Source organism: Musca domestica, unplaced genomic scaffold (genome assembly GCF_030504385.1).
Source record: "Musca domestica strain aabys unplaced genomic scaffold, Musca_domestica.polishedcontigs.V.1.1 42, whole genome shotgun sequence".
NCBI classification, from domain to species: domain Eukaryota; kingdom Metazoa; phylum Arthropoda; class Insecta; order Diptera; family Muscidae; genus Musca; species Musca domestica.
The window spans coordinates 5,186,965-5,209,514 of record NW_026712329.1 but is presented as its reverse complement, the minus strand read 5'-3'; the positions used below and the strand labels follow the sequence as shown (position 1 = coordinate 5,209,514).

Sequence of the window (22,550 nt, the reverse complement as noted above, 5' to 3'; positions counted from 1 at the left end):
CGCCGAGTGATAAACGACGTACATGCGTATGTTCTATTGTATGAGCCAGAAAAAGCGAACAAATACAAATAGATGACCTTAAAATCTCTTGGATAATTTTTTGTCAGTCGGTTTGTCTAAAATATTGTATCATTGTTCCCGAAAGCATGACTTAATTTTGGACGCAAACATTATTTTATTTGTGCCGATTTAGAACATTGATTCAAATTATCTCGCAATAAGTAAAACAAGGAACAATGGGAAGAGCGAGATTATTCGGTAAATGTTGTCAGGCGGCGTTATGGCCAAAAGCAGTGGAGATGATCGAGGTAACAATATATAAAATATCTTTGCTCAAGAAAGTTCGAGTTTATTTGTTGTCACAATTGGTTAACTTACCACGTAAGATATCATAATCAACTATATGTAAACAGGGTGAGATGAAAAAACTACAACCAACTTCAGACTGCTGTCATTTCTTAGCCACTCGTCCGACAGCTGTAAAAAATTATTCCAGTGACAGCCCACTATATTGTTTACAATCGTGCAGAAGCATTTTGGGGAGAATTTTACAGTGATTTATTTTTATTTAGCTGGAACACCACAAGTGGCTATCGTTAGAGCACTCCAGCATTTAAATGTGAATAAATCTTTTGTGTCTCGTACCATCGCTCGTTACCGTGATACTGGTAGCGTAGCCCGACGTCAAGGAAGTGGACGGAAGAAACCAGCAACATCAGCAGAAATGGTTCGAAAAATAAAGAAGCGATTTGATCGAAACCCGCGTCGCAGTGGCCGAAAAAAGGTTCGTGAGTTGAACATATCGCAATATTCCATTCGGCAAATATTGAAAAATGAGCTCGGAGTAAAGCCATTGAAACTTACACCTCAACAATAAGCATATAGACTCAAAAAGCTAAAGAGTTTCTTCGCGTTGGACTATTGTGTCTGGAGTATTTTGGAAAGCAAGGTTGGCACTAAAAAATACCAAAGTGGGTCAAAATACCGCAACATTCGGGCAGCGTATGACGGTTTCATTGGCCGTAACTCGTGCCAAAGGTGACAAATTCGAACAAATGTAAACTTATTCTAAAATTTTATGCTATTTCCGACATTATTTGCTTTCATTCAATAAAGTTTAAAAAATATTTAAAAATTATGGCATTTGACTTTGTCACAGTTTTTTATCTCACTCCGTATACCTAAAACTCACGGATTCTGAGGAATCTTTGTCCGAAAATGTCCAACAGTGTGAAAAAGAGGGGAAGTTTCTCCCTCTATTTGCATTATTTTTCAATGTAAACTTTCAAATCGCTGTCTACTTTCATTATCTGCAGGATTTTCCCGTCATTATTTATAACCTTCCCCCCGATATTCGGTATTTTGATGATTTTAACGACATTTTTTACCGGAATTGTTTCAAATTTCACATTTGAAGTTCGTAATGGATACTACAGCCTATGACAGAAAATTGTCTGTGCAGGTCCACGTCTTCGTATAGCCCCCATAAAATGGTACCCCCGATACTCGGAATTTTGATGATTTTAGCGACATTAGTTACCGGAATTATTTCAAATTTTGTATGCAATGAATACTACAGCCTATGGCAGAAAATATACGACTTCTTTCGGTATTTTTAAGATTTTAACAGAATTTTTAACGGATTTTATTTTTTTGAAAATTGCCAAATGTGTACCAAATGATGGAGGGTATTCAAAGTTCGGCCCGGCCGAACTTACAGCTTTTTTACTCGTTTGTGTTTCAAAGTGTTATTTAACGGGAGTTGAGCCATATGGCTACAGAAGTTATATATCATTCGATGCGCCCAAAACGTGCCTCATCGAAATAACGGTTTTAGACCCAAGGTCTCTTTGGACCAAATCCGCTTCAGGACTTTTGGAGTCGATCCAGGGGTCTCCGCCCGTATTGCTATCTGGCTAGCTGGAGAGCACGATAACTCTCAAAGGGAATATCCGATTTGGTCCAGCCTTGGTACATCATAATTTCGTTAGCAAACTTAGATCTATTTCGGAGATGGGCAACAACGGTCCACTCATTCTAGTACTTCCCCTTCAAAATTAGAGTTAATTAAAACCAATATTTTCGGAGAAAATGATTTGTCTTGTAGAACAAAAAAGAATCATCCAATTCCAAAATCCTAATATTTATATCCGTGCTGAGTCGTGAGCGAAAATGATCCCTCACAGATGTTTAAAATTTTCAATAATTACAACTCTCATCTCAATATTTTTACAAATACTGATCTGGTATGAAGAACGTAAAACTCCTTCTGGCACCGCCCCCACAAAGGGCATTTGGAATAACAACAAAACGTTGATAAAAGCGAAACAAGCATCCCATTGTCTTCAACTTTCACTTATTCCAATATTCCTACTAATGCAAGACATGTCGGCAAACCCGATTGATATTTTTGAACTTGTTCACTAACTTTTATTATCTAGATACAATTTTTTTACACTTAATGACAACAATTAAAACTCAAAGAAAATTTATAAAAACCAATTTCGATAATAGCTCAAGTTCAATCAATTGACTTTTTAGTGCAAAAATAACAGACATATGCACTTTACCAACATAACTGTGATAACAGAAATTAAAAAAAAAAACAATTAAAAAAATATCGGTCGGTTTTGCCGATAGACGTATACTCTCAACCAATGTCTAATTAATTAAAATATTTTGACATCTGTTATGATTATTCGAACTCTTTACCCTCTATAGAGTGGGTTTTGAAAGAATAGGCCAATATTGCGACGTGCCAGTTTTGGACTATATACACACGTGCGTGAGATACCGGATATAGTCGACCAAAGAATTCCATTTTCATGCTTCATCTAATACAGATAAAAATATTGGTGTGGCCAAAATTATAAGAAAATCGAACATTTATATCCAATTTATGGGAAATCATAAATTCCATATTCATCTCAGGTTACTGGTTGAGAGACATATATTTAGATATAGCAAGTTGCAAGGAATCACTGAGTTGTTTCGCAATTTATAATAGATTAATGTATTGAAAATTGTGACCCTTTGTGAATGAGGTACCAGAAGGGGTTCGCATCTTCATAACAGATCTTGTTTGTTTGTATGTGTGAAATTTGAAGAGAGTTGGATGCTTATTTCGCTTTCTTTGAGCGATCTTGATCTTGTGTTGATGGAAATATTGAGATGTACCAAGCCTGGAATGGAATCAGATGTGGATTTCGCTTTTTATGAGCTTCATGGATATTCAAAATTTTGAGCCTTTGTGGGGGAGGTAACAGTATGAGAGAACCGACATGTCCAATCTTCACAACAGATCTTCTGTTAACAAAGATGTTTGTATGTGTGAAGCATAAAGGGACCTTGATGCTTATTTTGGATTATTTAAACGTTTTGGATATTCAAAACTTTGACCCTTTGTGGGGGAGGTACCAGAAGAAATGGTCCGATCTCTACCGTCTTTATAACAGATCCTGTGTTGATAGTAATACTCAGAACTGCCAAGTCTAAATGGAATCGGATGTTAATTTCGCATTTTATGAGCTTAATGGGTATTCAAAATTTCGACCATCTTAATACCAGATCTTGAGTTCATTAAAATTAAGGATGTGGAAAATTTGAAGACAATCAGACTTTTACATCACATTTTATAAGAGTTGTAATTATTCAAAATTTTGACTGTTGGACCGATATGGAGTGATAGAGTGGACCGATATTTGCAAAAGTTTACAAAGTTCGAGCATAATCGTATTATCGTTTCTCTTTCTGTGCAGAAAATATATTTTTTGAAAATTTCGATCTTTCGTGGGGGAGGTACCAGAAAGAGTGGACTGATATCCCCCATCTCCGAACTCGATCTAAGTTTGACATAAGACGATGTACCAAGTATGAACCAAATCGCCTACTCCCTTCGAGAGTTATCGTGCGCACCAGCTAGACAGACAGACGGGCGGACATCGCTAGATCGACTCCAAATGTTCTGCAACGGATTTGGTCCGTCTAAAACCGCTATTTCGACTAGGCACGTTTTGATCAATATCAATTGATATATAACCTCTGTAGCTGAGTGTATAATTATCTGTGGTCTATTCGATCTTGTTACCTAAACAAATTGCCACACTATGTGGCTCACTAACGGCGCCTACAGTATTCACTGGAAAATCTCGCTTTTTTTCATTGTATCCCTGTTCTCAATAGTGTGGGATAATTTGAATAAATTTGCTAATCTGGCTAATGGTTAGGCCGCACAAAGGAAATAATGTTTGTGTCAATGATTTAGTCTTGTTTAAAAAGGAAAGATACAATATTTGAGAAAACAGACTGGCATAAAATGATCGAGCGTACCTTTAAATGTACAAAACATTCCTTTGCCAATTGTCATGGTATTTCGGGGCTTAGAATACCTTTTTCTGCAAAACAGAGCAGAGCGACACATCTCCCTCACACAGAAACTGCTTCCTAGCCACGTCACAACTCATCGTGACAAGATTTTACCTTACCATAAGCCGATCAACTAATCGTCTCGCTCCTCTCTTTGTTATCAACCTACTTAGCAAGGGATAATTCGCGTGAATTTGTTCAATCGGCTTATGATTAGTCTCGACTAATGAAGTAATATTTATGCCACTAATCCGGTCCTGTTGTACAAACAATGATACAATATTTTGGGAAGCAATATGACGCGGAGAATGCAGGCGCGTGCAAAGATTTTTTTTATTTAAATCGTAGCCAAACTTTCTAACGGAATAGTTTAAAATTCGGAATTTAAAGTTCATAATTGGTTCTGCTTAAGGTGGCAGAGCTTTGTCTTTATAGATCCATTTTTTCGTATAGCCCCCTTATGATTACACCTAGTTTTTATACCCGATTTTTACGGGATATTTATACTATACACCACAAGGTGGTCAGGGTATTATGTCTTTGTGCTTTTGTTTGTAACAGGCAAAAGGAAACGAGATAGACCCATAGTTCCTTTTGATGATATGCATAGAATCACATTCTGAGTAGATTTATGCATGGCCGTCCGTCCGTCCGTCTGTCCATGTATTTTTGTAAACAAAGAACAGTTCGCATTTATTGCCCGATCCAGGTGAAATTTTACACAAATAATTTGTTTGGCCGAACTCTATTGAAATTGGAGATAATCGGTAAAAATTTAGATATAGCTCCCATATATATCTTCGTCCGATCTCCCTTTTATTGTGCAAAAAACATATAATATCATCCCGATAGTATGGAATTTTGCACATACAACCAAATTAGGCCGAAAAATGGCTCGTGAGCTGAACATATCGCAATATTCCATTCGGCAAATATTGAAAAATTAGCTCGGGGTAAAGCCATTGAGTTTCTTCGCGTTGGACTATTGTGTCTGGAGTATTTTGGAAAGCAAGGTTGGCACTAAAAAATACCAAAGTGGGTCAAAATACCGCAACATTCGGGCAGCGTGTGACGCTTTCATTGGCCGTTTGAAAGCCATAATTCATGCCAAAGGTGAGCAATTCGAACAAATCTAAACTTATTTTAAAATTTGATGCTATTTCCGACATTATTTGCTTTCATTCAATAAAATTTAAAAAATATTTAAAAATTATGGCGTTTGACTTTGTCACATTTTTTTATCTCACCCCGTATACCTAAAACTCACGGATTCTGAGAAATCTAAGTCCGAAAATGTCCAACAGTGTGAAAAAGAGGGGAAGTTTCTCCCTCTATTTGCATTATTTTTCAATGTAAACTTTCAAATCGCTGTCTACTTTCATCATCTGCAGGATTTTCCCGTCATTTTTTATAACCTTCCCCCCGATATTCGTTATTTTGATTATTTTAGCGACATTTTTTACCGGAATTGCTTCCAATTTCGCATTTGAAGTTCGTAATGGATACTACATCCTATGACAGAAAATTGTCTGTGCAGGTCCACGTCTTCGTATAGCCCCCATAAAATGGTACCCCCGATACTCGGTATTTTGATGATTTTAGCGACATTAGTTACCGGAATTATTTCAAATTTTGTATGCAATGAATACTATAGCCTATGGCAGAAAATTGTCTGTGCAGGTCCACGTTTTATAACCTCCTATTGAATATTGTAATAGCTTATGACAAAAGTTGCCTATGCAGGTTCACGTCATCGTATAGACCCTAATATACGACTTCTTTCGGTATTTTTAAGATTTTAACAGAATTTTTAACGGATTTTATTTTTTTGAAAATTGCAAATGTGTACCAAATGATGGAGGGTATTCAAAATTAGGCCCGGCCGAACTTACAGCTTTTTTACTTGTTTGTGTCTCAAAGTGTTATTTAACGGGAGTTGAGCCATATGGCTACAGAAGTTATATATCGTAACGTAAAACTCCTTCTGGCACCGCCCCCAAAAAGGGACATTTGGAATAACAACAAAACGTTGATAAAAGCGAAACAAGCATCCCATTGTCTTCAACTTTCACATATTCCAATATTCCTACTAATGCAAGACATGTCGGCAAACCCGATTGATATTTTTGAACTTGTTCACTATGTTTTATTATCCAGTTATGTTGGTAAAGTGCTTATGTCTGTTATTATTGCACTAAAAAGTTAATTGATTGAACTTGAGCTATTATCGAAATTGGTTTTAATAATTTTTCTTTGATTTTTTATAGTTGTCATTAAGTGGAAAAAATTTGTATCTAGGTAGCTTCGCTTCGCACGTAGCTAGAGTTTAGGGCGGGGAAGAAGCCTACCAATTTGGGTGGTCATCGGATAATATTTAGCCGGTAAAATAGACCATATCTTTTGTGTTGAAAAAATTCAAAATTTTTCATTAAACCGCGAATATTTTAAATCCCGGCGAAATCACAAAGCCATGACAAGGTTACTTCTGATCTTTACATTGATGTTAACATCCAACAAATCGGATATATAGCAAAATATGTGCGATATATATGTCTATCAAAGAAGATATGCTTGAAAGATCTCTTATATGTCGAGAACGGCTGAACTGATTTCTACAGTTCTCATTAATTCAGAATGGCCTCTTGGCAGGAAACAAAAAACGTCTTAAAAAATCGCATAAAAATATCTCTTTAAAGATGAAAATATTGATTTTGTAAAATTTTCTCATATTTTTTCAATTTTTTCATATTTTTGGCATATTTTCATTTTGAATTAAACATTTAGTAAAATTTCCACAGCTAACAAAACTAAGTAGTTAGGATATCAGTATATCATATACAGATCGCATTTATGGCCCCATCCTTACGAAATTTTGCATGGGGATAAGATGAGGGTCAGAATAGAAGCCTACTCTTTTTGGAGATGATCGCCATATATTTAGGAGTTGAAATGGACCAAAAAAATGCAACATTGTCAGCAGGTCGTAATTATCGCCCGATCCTCGCGCACATTTGAATGGGGGTTACCGCACATTGCAAAAGCCAAGCAGTTTTGGATGGCCATCCAAAAATATTCAATGTGTGAAATAGTTTGCCAACTTTTGTAGACAAAATACGAAAATATCCATTACAGTGACTCTATGGAGAATTCACAAATACAGGAAAGACGCACTTCTGACTATTTCGTTAAAGCTGATTTCGTTGAAGAATATAGTCAAATGTCTGTATCTCAAAAAAATCAGAAGCCAATAATAAATGTTAATCTTTTGCCACTTCTGAGAGACTATGGGTCTTTGGGAAATATTGGTTCCAGATCTAGGAAGACCATTTACGTGCAACATCTACCAATAAATTTGAAATCAGCAAATTAGTTTAAGTTGCTATTATTCGAAAATTAGAGAACGAAACCTGATGGTTTTCTTTTATTATTTGTCACAATATCTTGTGCAATTCTTTCGAGTATCTCGCCTATATAAACTGTATCGTTTATTATAGTGTTGTAGGGTATTCAACGGTCGGCCCTGCTCGACTGTAGCCTTTGCTTACTTGTTTTATTTTTGCATTTGTTTTATTTTTTTAAGCCAATATATTCGGGTTCAGCTAGTCTTTTATAAAAACATTCCTTCTGGTACCTCCCCCACAAAGGGTCAAAGTTTGGAATAACCAAAACGTTTATAAAATCCGAAATATGCATCAAGTTCTCTTTATATTTCACACATACAAACATCTTTGCTAACTGTTAGCTGTTATCACAGTTATGAAGATGTCAAAATATTTTAATTAATTAAACATTGGTTGAGGGTATACGTCTATCGACAAAACCAACCGATACTTTTTTAATTGTTTTTTTTTTTTTTTAATTTCTGTTATCACAGTTATGTTGGTAAAGTGCATATGTCTGTTATTATTGCACTAAAAAAATAATTGATTGAACTTGAGCTATTATCGAACCCCTTCTGGTACCTCATTCGCAAACAGTCACAATTTTCAATACTTTATCTATCATAAAGCGACCTTTCTGTTTCACAGTTATGCAGATGTCAAAATATTTTAATTAAACATTGGCTGAGGGTATACGTCTATCGAAAAAACCGACCGATACTTTTTTACTTGTTTTTTAATTTCTGTTATCACAGTTATGTTGATAAAGTGCTTATGTCTGTTATTATTTCACTAAAAAGTTAATTGATTGAACTTGAGCTATTATCGAAATTGGTTTTTACAATTTTTCTTTGAGTTTTAATTGTTGTCATTATGTGGAAAAAATTTGTATCTAGATAATTTGTATATATATATATATATATATATATATATATATATATATATATATATATATATATATATATATATATATATATATATATATATATATATATATATATACAAATTTATTTATTTTAAAAAATCCGCAGCATTCATACTTTGAGAGACCAAAACATTATAACAGAAATAATATAAAAATAGCCAAAATGATACATTTAATAAAGTATATTATGGTTTCATATTATGTACATAGCTGTATACTGTGCGACAACGTTATTATTATTTTTTTTTTTTCAATAATTACAAACAAAATGCAGCAGGTTATGAAACAAGTTAAAAACTATTGGGTAAAGGAAACATCTACAGGGTGAGATGAAAAAACTGCAACCAACTTCAGACTGCTGTCATTTCGAAGCCACTCGTCCGACAGCTATTAAAATTATTCCAGCGACAGCTCAGTATAATGTTTACAAGCGTACAAAAGCATTTTGGTGAGAATTTTCCAGAAAAAGGTTATTCGTGACGGAATTCAAGCGTGATAGTGGGATTTCTTTATAGTTGGCTGGAAAACAACAAGGGACTATCGTTAGAGCACTCCAGCATTTAAATGTGAATAAATCTTTTGTGTCTCGTACCATCGCTCGTTACCGTGATACTGGTAGCGTAGCCCGACGTCAAGGAAGTGGACGGAAGAAAACAGCAACATCAGCAGAAATGGTTCGAAAAGTAAAGAAGCGTTTTGATCGAAACCCCCGTCGCAGTGGCCGAAAAATGGCTCGTGAGCTGAACATATCGCAATATTAAATTCGGCAAATATTGATAAATGAGCAATATTCGGTTAGCGCGTGACGGTTTCATTGGCCGTTTGCAGGCCATAATTCGTACCAAAGGTGACCAATTCGAGCAAATCAAAACATATTCTAAAATTTAATACTATTCCCGACATTTTTTGCTTTCATTCAATAAAATTAAAAAAAAAAAATGCAAAAATTATGGCGCTTGACTTTGTTGCAGTTTTTTATCTCACCCTGTATATGCGAATATTTCGAGATGTTACAGACGGAATGAAAAAGTTAATATATTCTCCTATTCGTGGTGGAGGGTTTAGAAAGAGCTAAAAAGTAAAAAACTTGTTTGCATCACAAAATAACATAAATAGTGGGTAAATTCCTTCTTTCCCTAATTTTTTTTTGACATTTTCGGATTACGTTTCCTTGGAATCCTTGCATTTTAGGTAAATAGCGTCTTCAGCAATATTACAGATAACAATACGGGGATTAGTTTGATCAAAAATAGGTATACGTATAGTGCTTTTCTTAAATAGGGTTAAAAACTTCCCTGAAAAGGACTCGCATTATGTAGCGACTTCATATCAATGGTGTCCAAAATAGGAGTTTTCAAAAATGGATACAAGTACTTACGGTTGGTTACAATGTCGAGGACCAGATATGGGAAAGATAGGTCCAAAAAAACAAAAACCTATGGTCCCAATATAACAGTATCTCCCATTAATCTGTATTTTATAGATTTCCCACATTCTCTAATGGAGTTGTTTAATATACGGTATTTAAAATTCGAAATAGATTGTACCATCTGTGACAGAACATAGTCTTTATAAATCCACGTTTTCCTATATATATTAATTAAAATAGAGGTCATTTGAAAACTGAAATCGATTTCTAAAGGGGTTCCTTATAAGTTGAGACGGGTATTAAAAGTTTTGTTTGGCCAAATTTAAAGCGTTGTTATTTGTATTATCGACAGTATATAAACAAAACGTTCTTATAACTTCCGCCAACATCGATAATACAAATTCACCAATTTATCGGTTTTTAGCTATCGGTCAACGTTTTCGTAAAGCCCCATATAATTGTACCTCCTCATTTTTGGTATTTTGAACATATAAGCCAAAGATTCTAACGAAATAGTTCAAAATTCGGAATTTAAAGTCCATAAGGGGTTTTCTTAAGGTGGCAGAGCTTTGTCTTTATAGATCCATTTTTTCGTATAGCCCCCTTTTAATTGCACCTCGTTTTTATACCCGGTATAAAAACGGTATATTTATAATATACACCACAAGGTGGTCAGGGTATTATGTCTCTGTGCATTTGTTTGTAACAGGCAAGAGGAAACGGGATAGACCCATAGTTACTTTTGATGATCTGCATAGAATCACATTCTGAGTCGATTTATGCATGTCCGTCCGTCTGTCTGTCCATGTATTTTTGTAAACAGAGTACAGTTCGCATTTATTGCCTGATCAAAATGAAATTTTGCACAAATCATTTGTTTGGCCCAAGGACGAACCCTATTGAAATTGGAGATAATCGGTAAAAATGTATATATAGCTCCCATATATATCTTCGTCCGATTTGCTTTTTATTGTGCACCAAACGTGTAATATCAGCCCGAATAGTATGGAATTTTGCACATACAACCAAATTAGGCCTGAAAATAAGTATGTTAAATTTGATCGAAATCAATTCAGATATAGCTATAGCTCCCATATATATTGTTCATCCGATGTGTTGTTATTTTTGTCCTCTGCAGCCGTATTATGCACTCTGTAGGAAATATATCAAATACCACTCAGAAATACCTTTGCTAAATTTTATCGAGATCGGTTCAGATTTAGATATAGCTCCCATATATAACTTCGTCCGATTTACTTTTTAGTGTGCACCAAACGTCTAATATTTGTCCAAATGAGATGGAATTTGGCATTTATGACCGAATTGAGTCTAGAAGCTAGTATGTCAAATTTGGTGAAGATCGATTTAGATAAAGCTATAGCTCCCATATATACTGTTCATCCGATTTGTTATATTTGTTACCCACAGCCGTAATATACACTCCGTAACAACGATATTCAGGGAAATATATTAAATACAGCTCAGATTTGGATATAGTTCTCATATATATCTTTATCCGATTTCAAACTAATTGTGCACCAAATGGGCAATACAAGTCCGAATTTAAAAAATACTTCGGCATATTTAGTCCTTTGAACTTTAAATTATAATTATAGTCAAAGCGTGTATGATTCAATTCTCCCATAAAAACTTTTGATTGTTATGTGTAAATTAGCAAAGTGGTGTAGGGTATCATAATGTCGGCCCCGCCCGACTTTAAGACTTTCTTTACTGGTTTTAAATTTGGTATGTAGAGTTTGTAATAGTTTCTACCTCATGTGGCACTAAATTGTCTATATAGGTCCACGTTTTCCTATAGCCCCCATATAAAGGTCATTCCAGATATTTAGATTTCATTATATGTTCTACCTTCCGTGGCAGAACATTGCTTATATAGGTCCACGTTTTCCTATGGCCTTTTACTTCTCCGATTTTAGCCACATTGTTTAACGTAATTACTAAAAATTTAGCATTTGGATTCCGTAATGGGTTCTTCTGCTTATACAGAGAAATTTCTAAATATTAGTCAACGTTTTTTCATAGTCCTTAATCTCCCAATATTCGGTATTTTGATGATTGTAGTCATATTTTTACAGAATTGTTTTCAATTTCGATTAGATGTTCCCAATAACAGAAGTGACGCTTACCCCCAAATACTGGAATTTCGGCATTTACAGACATAATATCGATCGATAATATCGATTTTTATAAAAACAAAGGGATAAAGCCTGACCATTTTGCAACAACAAAATACTACGGTATCCCAAACCAACAAGCCAACACTGTTCTATTAACAGGCAAGGCACGGTCGACGAAGGGGTTTTTGTTGTAACAGACTAAACCAACTTACATGGTTATGCTACTTCGTTCAGGTTGAACGAAAGCATAACAAGTGGAGAAAGATGTAAATGTTTATAAGTGCGGTTGTAAGATTTAGAAGACTTTCCAAAAGAATTTTAGTTTTTTTTAATTCTTTGGTTCCTCTTCTATTGATCTTACAATCTCGCCACTTGGGTAACAAAATATTTTTTTTTGGTCATAGAAGTTATTTTTAAAATAACTTCTGGGGAGAATATCCCAGACAAAAAAAAAACAAGGGAACTGATGAGGGTTGATGGAACCAGGCAAAGGTGGAAACAGGCTTGTTAAATACTTTTGTAGTCATCGAAGCTTTACATTTTCAAATATTTGATCATAATATAATTTATTCATTTTAAACAAAAAAGAACAAAAATACTGATTATCTACACTTGTCGGATTTAAATCCTCATGTAGTAATAAATACTTGACGCATCATTACTTAAATTCAGATTCCTTCTATTTTATAAATTTTCTCTCGATTCCCATCAATAGATTTGTGCTACGAGTCACATGGTTTTGATCAGTTTTTAGGCAAATGTCACCAGTCGAAAACCAAACGTAACATTTTTGCAGGACTGTTTGACTTTGTTTCAAAAAATTGACCAAATTGGGTTTGGACCTAAGGGGGTTTTCCAATATGTTATAGATTTGTAGAGTCGGCCGCACACTACTATATCCTTTGCTTACTAGTTTTTAATATCAAAACAAAAATTGTTTCACTAAGTCCAATTTAAAACTAATTAACTACTGATAATTTGCTATCTACATCTGCTGTTAAACCAATGGAATCATGTCATCTAACCACTCAATTGGCAAATCATCCCTTTAAATAATAACTTTGCAGAGTAAAACGAACTAACCCCCAAACAAGGTCCGGCCATCCTTAAAACCATCAATGCGACGCATGAAGGGGTAGGGCCGGGTAGGTATCAACTTTTCAACAGCTTCACAAAAAGAAACAAATATGGTGGATATGCACAACTGACTCTCAGTCGCTATCAGATTACAGGCATATGAAACAATTACTTTTCAATCAAAACATATCAAAATATAATGTAAAACTTTTTTTCATTTCGGTTAAAAGAGGGGTATCACTCACACATATAGACACATTAAAAACTATACGAAAAAATACAAAGAACGACCGACCCTCGTATCTACTGTATGACGCACGCATAGACATCAAACGGCATGAATGGAATTCCTTAAAATATACTTTAAAACAAACTAAATAACAGGGTGTCTAAACTAGAACGCAATTGTTAAATTTTAAATAAAAGACGGATATTAAAAAAAGTGAAACGTTATTATTTTGTAGAGTAGACCGAGTAAGGAACAAGACTTCGTGAAGATGGCCGCGCGGCTTAGCCGGCACACATGCGATATTTTAATGAAAATTCAATGACCGTCTTGAATAAATGTTGCGGCATTTCATTAATGCTGCGTCCAATTTCCTCTTTTAATGTTTGAGTCGTTGTCGGTTTATTCGCGTATATCGTAGACTTCAGACTCCAGACGTATAAAAAAAGTCGGAAGTTGTTAAAACGCAGGATCTAGGCGGCCAATTCTGGTCTCCATAACTCAATGTAACATGACAGGGATGCAGGAGTCAAATGAATTATATCTGCGGCTGTATGACATGTAGTGCCGTCTTGTTGAAACCACATGCCCTCCACATTCATTCCTTCAATTCTAGGCAAGAAAAAACTGGATATCATTTCACGATACCTAACATCATTGACTGTTTGCACTGGATCTGCTTCATTTTCATAAAAAAAAGTCAAAGGACCCCTCCAGCCTAACAACCACACCACACATTGACAAGTTGAGGATGCATTAGCTTCTCGTGGATTATTCGAGGATTTTCCTCACCCCAAATGAAGAGTTCTGCTTATTGACGAAGCCATCAAGATGGAAATGGGCCTCGTCACTGAAGATGATTTTATTATATGTTGTCTCTTCAATACCCAATAAACGAACTCATTCAATCGAGTAGCGCTCCATTTTTACTAACCTCGTATCTCCTACTAGCAAACAAAAACAACTATTCAAATGTTATACAATGACACTTCGAATGGCGCCAAATTTAACAATTGTGTTCTAGTTTGGAAACCCTTTACCAATTAAATTTGTTAAGGCCGAAACATGAGTATGTGTGTTTTGGTTTTTGGATAGCAACAGTGGTTCTCCGAAGATGTAAATAAATAAAAAACGCTATCTATCGATTCCATTATCTAAATTTCTTGTACCTACACAAATTTGTGTTGTTACAAATTTGATATGTTGAGTTAGTTCATCTTTGGCAGTTTTTGTCCGCTGTTTTGTACTTAGAGGGGTGTGACCTTACTCCTCTATTTGTCACTTTTATCTACTGAATATTAAAATACAGCACGTTAAGTTAAGAACACTTTATACCGCCCAGCATGATCAAAGAAAAACATTGCAAAATATATTCGAATGCATCCGTTCAACATTTTTTCAAAGTATTTTTGTTTTGTTAATAATCCCGAATGTTAATACGAATTTTTGATGGTACATGGTATTGAGAATTCGGAGTAGCAAATTGTAAATAAAAGTAGTACGAAGACCTGGACCTGCCTATGCCATTTTCTGTCAAAGACTGTATTACCTATTGAGAACTTCAAATTCCAAATTTGAAATATATCCGTTGATAAGTCTGACACAAATCATCAACAATTTCAATATCAACATCCCGCACAACTGAGTGCAATTTTATCAACCTACTTCATTTCGTTCGGGCGGACATCGTTAAATCGAGATTGTGAGGTTCAAATGTATATTTCGAGGTTTTACAAACGGAATATATGTATATGCTGATTTTATCTATTTTGCTACATATTCGATTTGTGATTTCGCCGGTATTAAAAATATTCGCTCCTTAGGAAATTTTGGAATTTATTTACCCAATAGTTCATTCTATACATTTTCCGATGACCATCCAAATTGGTAGGGTCCTCCCCTTTCTTATACTTTTACTCCGTGCAAAATTCTGCATTGATTACGCCATAGTTGTGACTTGTAAAGGAAATGTTTCTGTTTTTGATCCATTTTATCACCAAAGCTTCTATTCTGACCCTAACCATAAACCTATGTAAAATTTCGTGAGGATCGGGCCATAAATGCGACCTGTAGGGCGATAGCGGCGAGACATGAAGATCTATATATAACATTGTTGTTCTAATATTTCGCGGTGTTACAAACCCTTTGTCCTAACTAAACTTATAATACTCCCAACACTTTGTGTGTCCCAAGGAGTATTTTGGGGTATAATAAACTGATGAAATAAAAAAAAAAAACAAGTAAGCAAAGGCTATAGCCGTGCGAGGCCGACCATGTGATACCCTACAACACTACCATAAAGGGGCTTCCTTTATGTCCAAATCCGTTTTGGAAGATTTCACTTTTGAAATTATGTCACGGAGCACTGCCCAGATATTATCCTTAGCATTTTGACCAGGGACATTTACCCAATGTTTACTCACTCCGTCGTGATGTTAGTTGTTATGGTCCATTTTACAGCTAAATATGATCCTTCCTGTCCTTAACTCTCTTCTCAGACGTGTCGATCGGCAACAATTGTGTGATCAGGACATTTTTTCTGTTTTTGGTTCATTTGAACCACTAAATATTTCGCGATCATCTCCAAAAGCAAGAGGCCCCTCTATATCTCCAAATTTAGACTCATCTACATGATTTGCAGTTTACGATATTTGGCTACATTCGTCTACGAATTCAGCACAAAAAAGCCCGAAGTTCGCCTTTTGTGTATATCTGGTATCATCTGTAAGTAATATTGGCATTTTTTTAGACAAAAGTAGTGGTCCATTCAACCCACTGACCTAAACTCTAACTTCATGCGAGATTTCGTGTATTTTGGTTTCTATTTGTGACCTTTATAAAGGCTGCAAAATCAGAAACATTTTAGTTGTTGGTCCATTTTAACCCCTAAATATATTGCGGACATCTTTGAAAACAATAGGCCTAGCCCTTCTGAGCCTAACCCTACCCATTCTGAATTAAAAACCAGTAAAGAAAGTCTTAAAGTCGGGCGGGGCCGACTTTATGATACCCTACACCACTTTGCTACAAAAAGGACTAAATATGCCGAAGCATTTGTATCTTTTAAATTCGGAATTGTATTGCCCATTTGGTGCACAATTAATTTGAAATCGGATAAAGATATATATGTGAGCTATATCCAAATCTGTACCGATCTCGATAAAATTTGGCAAATATATTTCTGAGCTGTATTTGATATATTTCCCTGAATATCGTTGTTAAGGAGTGCATATTACTGCTGTGGGTAACAAATATAACAAATCGGATGAATAATATATATGGAAGCTATAGCTATATCTGAACCGATTTCGATCAAATTTGGCATACATATTTTCAGGCCTAATTTGATTCTATGCAGATCATCCAAAGGAACTATGGGTCTATCTCGTTTCCTTCTGCCTGTTACAAACAAATGCACAAAGACATAATACCCTGACCACCTTGTGGTGTAGGGTATAAAAAAATTGTCAAAATCGGTGGAGCCATTCTTTAGATATGAGCATTCAAGCTAACACCCCCTTCATTTGTATATATTTCGCTATATATATCCGATATATTTATTATCGGAATCTAAAAGAAGGTCAGAGTTGAACTTTTCGTCTATTTGCGATTTCGCCGGGATTAAAACTTTTCGCGGTTTAATGGAAAATTGTACTTTTATTTAACACAAATGTTATGATCTTTTTCACCCTCTGAATATTACCCGATGACCATCAAAATTGGAAGGCTTCTGCCCAGCCCTAAGCTCTAGCCCCTTGCTAACTTCGATTGGTCTATAATTGCAGAACAAGTGCAAAATCAGGAAATTTTTCAGTTTTTGGTCCATTTCAACCCCTAAATATTATGTGATCATCTCCAATTCTATTCTGGCTCTAGCCTCACCTCCATTCTGAATTTCGTGAAGGTCGGGCCATAATTGCGACCTGTAGAGTGATTACAAATTAACATGGACGGACGGACGGAAAAACATAGCTAGGTCGACTCAGCTCGGCGAGATACGTACTTTCCTATGTGGGAATCAAATATTTCGAGGTGTTACACAATTTTTAGCCCAATCAAACTTATAATACCCTCCAACACATAGTGTTGTATTGTATAAATACCACCATCTTACGCTTGTGGCCATAAAAGAAAAGTTGGGTTGGACTCTCTTATATGATTCCTAAACGTTACACATTCAAAATTGCAATCCGTTTGATTGAAAAACTTTGCATCGACTTTAAAATACAAATAATTGATATAAACATGTATATATTATTATAGATTAAGATTAGTAGGTGTTAATTTCTATTTAAGAAACTAATAACGAGTCAAACTACATAAAATAAATACTAATAAGGAAACTTTATTGACTACAGGTGTTCATTAAAAATTTCATTCATTTATCATGCATGGTGATCCTCTTAGAGAAATGGGCTCAAAAGACTACAGCGAGAAACAGCAAAAAATATCAATAATTTTAAACCAAGAAAATCGGCAATTTTATAGACTGTCTGATGTTGAACGCGAAAAATCTCATTCATATATTTATATGGTGAATAATAAAGATACAAGGGTGGAACCTTGACGAATTCCTCCGAAAATGGGGCTTTGCATCCTTATTATTATTGCTAAGCCCAATATTGACTTCCATGAACCATGAACATGCAGAAAAGTAAATATACATATACCAGCTACATGTTAAGTTACTGTTCCATGAAAACCTGATTCTAATTTTCATCTGAAATCTAAAACTATGTGTCATGTGTAAGTATATTTGTCCATGTTGGATATAATATTATCTATATGACTGTGTGACAAAAGTCAATATTTTCAATAATTACAGAAAAAGCAAGTCGATTATAAAAGTAAAGTTAAAAGAGAAGACACATGTATCAGCGTTTTGGCAGTCTATATCGCATAGTAACCAAAATAGATGGGGCAAGTTCCCCCACTTTCACGTTTTTGGAAACGTGAATCAATCAATGAATATAGGAATACAGCGTCTTTGGCAATATAAGATATAACAATACGATGATTATTTTGATCAGAATCCCTTAAAAATGTATATGTCATAAGATTTTACAATATGTCTCTGAAGACATCAACATCTAAATCTTACATAAACATCAGGAATTCATACACACAAGCAATAAGTAAAATCTAGGGGAATTTGTATATAAGGGTTGTATACAAAATGAACTAAAAATTTCAAAATTTGGGTAAATTAAATAGAAACAAGTAAGCAAAGGCTACAGTCGAGCGGGGCCGACCGTTGAATACCCTACAACACTATAATAAACGATACAGTTTATATAGGTGAGATACTCGAAAGAATTCCACAAGATATTGTGACAAATTATAAAAGAAAGCCATCAGGTTTCGTTCTCTAATTTTCGAATAATAGCAACTTAAACTAATTTGCTCATTTCCAATTTATTGGTAGATGTTGCACGTAAACGGTCTTCCTAGATCTGGAACCAATATTTCCCAAAGACCTATAATCTCTCAGAAGTGGCAAAAGATTAATATTTATTATTGATTTTTGACTGAAATGCATCTATATGAGATACAGACATTTGACTATATTCTTCAACGAAATCAGCGTTAACGAAAAGTCAGAAGTGCGTCTTCCCTGTATTTGTGAATTCTCCAAAAAGTCACTGGAATGGACATTTTGGTATTTTGTCTACAAAAGTTGGCAAACTCCTTCACACATTGAATATTTTTGGATGGCCATCCAAAACTGCTTGGCTTTTGCAATGTCCGGTAACCCCCATTCAAATGTGCGTGAGGATCCGGCGATAATTCCGACCTGCTGACAATTTTGCACTTTTTGGTCCATTTCAACCCCTAAATATATGGCGATCATCTCCAAAAAGAGTAGGCTTCTATTCTGACCCTCATCTTATCCCCATGCAAAATTTCGTAAGGATCGGGCCATAAATGCGATCTGTATAAGATATCCTGATATCCTAACTACTTAGTTTTGTTAGCTGTAGAAATATTACCAAATGTTTAATTCAAAATGAAAATATGCCAAAAATATGACAAAATTGAAAAAATATGAGAAAATGTTAGAAAATCAATATTTTCATCTTTAAAGAGATATTTTTATGCGATTTTTTTAGACGTTTTTTCTTTCCTGCCAAGACGCCATTCTGAATTAATGAGAACTGTCGAAATCAGTTCAGCTGTTCTCGACATATAAGACAATTTTCGAGCATATCTTCTTTGATAAACATATATATCGCACATATTTTGCTATATATTCGATTTGTTGGATCTTAACATCTGTGTAAAGATCAGAAGTAACCTTGTCATGGCTTTCTGATTTCGCCGGGATTTAAAATATTCGCGGTTTAATGAAAAATTTTGAATTTTTTCAACACAAAAGATATGGTCTATTTTACCGGCTAAATATTATCCGATGACCACCCAAATTGGTAGGCTTCTTCCCCGCCCTAAACTCTAGCTACATGCGAAATTCCGCGTCGATTGGTCTATAATTGCGACCTGTATAGCTACTGCAAAATCCGATATTTTTTCAGTATTTGGTACATTTCAACCCCTAAACATTTGGCGATCATCTCCAAAAGAAATAGGCTTCTATTCTGACCCTAACCCCACCTTCGTGCAAAATTTCGTAAGGATCGGGCCATAATTGCGAGCTGTAGAGTGATTACAAATTAACATGGACAGACGGACAGACGGACGGACGGACATACATAGCTAGATCGACTCAGCTCGGCGAGCTAGGAAGATCCATATATACTTTCCTATATGGGAAACCAATATTTCGAGGTGTTACATAAATTCTGGCCCAATCAAACTTATAATACCCCCAACACATAGTGTTGTAGGGTATAAATATGACTAAAGGTTAAAATAATAATTGAAACATCCTTGGGTCAAACAAAAGAGCTGTAAAAATGTTTGCGGAAAATGTGCTGGACTTTTAACGCCTCTTAACGTACGGTTTTCCCAGTACGTTAATACACAGTCACGTGAAAAACTCATATAACCAAATTATGGAAATTAGTTTGAAAAATATGGCTCAAATAAATACTTCAAATATTGGTATGTGAGAGCTATACCAAAACGTAGACGAGGGCTATAGCAACACGGACGTAAAATTCTATCGTAAGTTTTGCGAAGTATAGAGAACAATATTTGAGGTATGGTAAAAAAGTTTGGCCTGGGAACCGAAACCCCTTTTGGGATTTTCATCTAATAACCGAATGGCACTTACGCGATTTTACGCGATTTTTTTTAATTCGATCCTTTTCTGCCAAGACAGTGTGATGCGAAGGAGCTGACATTTATTATTTTTTAACATTAATTTAAATAACAAAAACATATTTGACTTCAACAATACTCTGCGTACACCAGCAAAATTTAAAAAAAGAATGTTATAAAAAAGATTCGGAAAATATTCTTCTTGGAGATGGAAGATTAAATTTAAAATTACAACGTGCAAAGGAATATTTATTCAATCGAATTTGAATCGCAATCTAACCAAACTACCCTGCTATAGTTCTTCCATACTGTTAATATCAATATTTCAATCAACCCCCTCTCAAGCATCCTCAAAACACTGTCGCCCAGTTATCATTCATCCACCAAAGCTCATCTACCTGAAATTATGAATGAATGAGTAAATTACTAAACAAGATAAGGGTCCACCTTCAGTTGTTGTTTTTGTGCTGCGGCAATGTTTTGTGGTTGCAATTGTATCGGAGGCTTGGTGTACGCCTCTTGTGGCGGCAACAACAACATTAAAACACATCGGATTATGTGCCTCAAATATTTTGAGTCTCAGAGGAATTAAGAAAAAGAAAGAAAATATTCACTCAATGCATTAAAAAGAGATGGAATGTTTAAAAAAAAAATGGTGTCCTTATTCCAAAGATACCAAAATGATGATGGCTGAGAAAAAAGATCCTTTAAATAAACAAGCAATTTGCAAAATTGTTACAGTGCAAATTCAGCATTTCATGAATAAGGATCTACAGCTTCAAACCGTGAACATGAGTGATTTCAGTATTGAATATATTTTAAATAGAGCTGGTGATAAATATGCCGGTACCAATGGATCGTTGGGTGTGATGAGGCGTGAGAGGACATCTCATTATCATCCTTATGTCATCAGTTTTCAAGGACATGAGCAACAATTGGAATTATTGCAAAAAATACCGTGTCATCAACAACAACAGCAGCAGCTACGTCTCAGTCCCCAACAGGAACATCAACAACAACAGCCCAATTTTTTGGAACAAATTCCAGTCTTAGATTGGTTACAATACACCCGTTATCATCCTCCAAAGCTACAAAGTATGTTAGGAAGTTGTTTAAAACCCATAATTTTTATTTTACTAACAACTATTTTCTTGTTTTCTAAAGGATCCCTACGTCAAGGACCCGCTAAACGCACTCCCGGCCGCCTGCCCCGCATACCCTTCACACCCGCTCAATTACAAGCTTTGGAAAGTGCCTATAAAGCTTCGAATTATTTGAGCGCCGAAGATGCCAACAAACTTGCCGATTCATTAGATTTAACCAATACTCGTGTCAAGATTTGGTTCCAAAATCGTCGTGCCCGTGAACGTCGCGATCGCCGCGACAAAGAGGAATCATCTTATGACTCAACACTCTCATCGAATGCCTCCAGCCCCGAACCAGAAGATGTTATTGATATTGTGTAACGGGATTCAATTTCGATCTGAGGATGTTGCCAACGCTTGGGAATCTGACATGGAATGCAGAATACATTACCAAGATTCTGGTATTTAAGATTTGGTCCCACTGCATTCAAGGATATTCTTACAGGGATTATAAATCTGAATATATATGGTGATCGAATTGTCATGCTTTATCTTCGGGATGACGAAAAATGTCGGCCGAAATGTACATTTTTGAATACAGAATAATGTTATTAAATTTAGTTTTAAGAATTATAAACAATTTTGTGATTATAGAACATATATACAAATAAATAATATATATACAAATTTAAAAAAAAATAATTAATTAAATAATCCTATGGGAAACTATAGAGAGATCACCCACGTAATGATAGCCCCAAATGAAG

The 22,550-nt window shown here is 35.2% G+C and overlaps 1 protein-coding gene across 1 annotated transcript; it reads left to right on the top strand.

Annotated features, from left to right (window-relative positions):
• Positions 1-21,453: 21,453 nt before the first annotated feature.
• Positions 21,454-22,550, top strand: LOC101898670 (homeobox protein GHOX-7). The gene is made up of 2 exons (XM_005186032.3): positions 21,454-21,793; positions 21,863-22,550. The coding sequence occupies exons 1-2, from the start codon at positions 21,457-21,459 to the stop codon at positions 22,162-22,164; spliced, it is 639 nt and encodes a 212-aa protein (XP_005186089.2). The 5' UTR covers positions 21,454-21,456; the 3' UTR covers positions 22,165-22,550.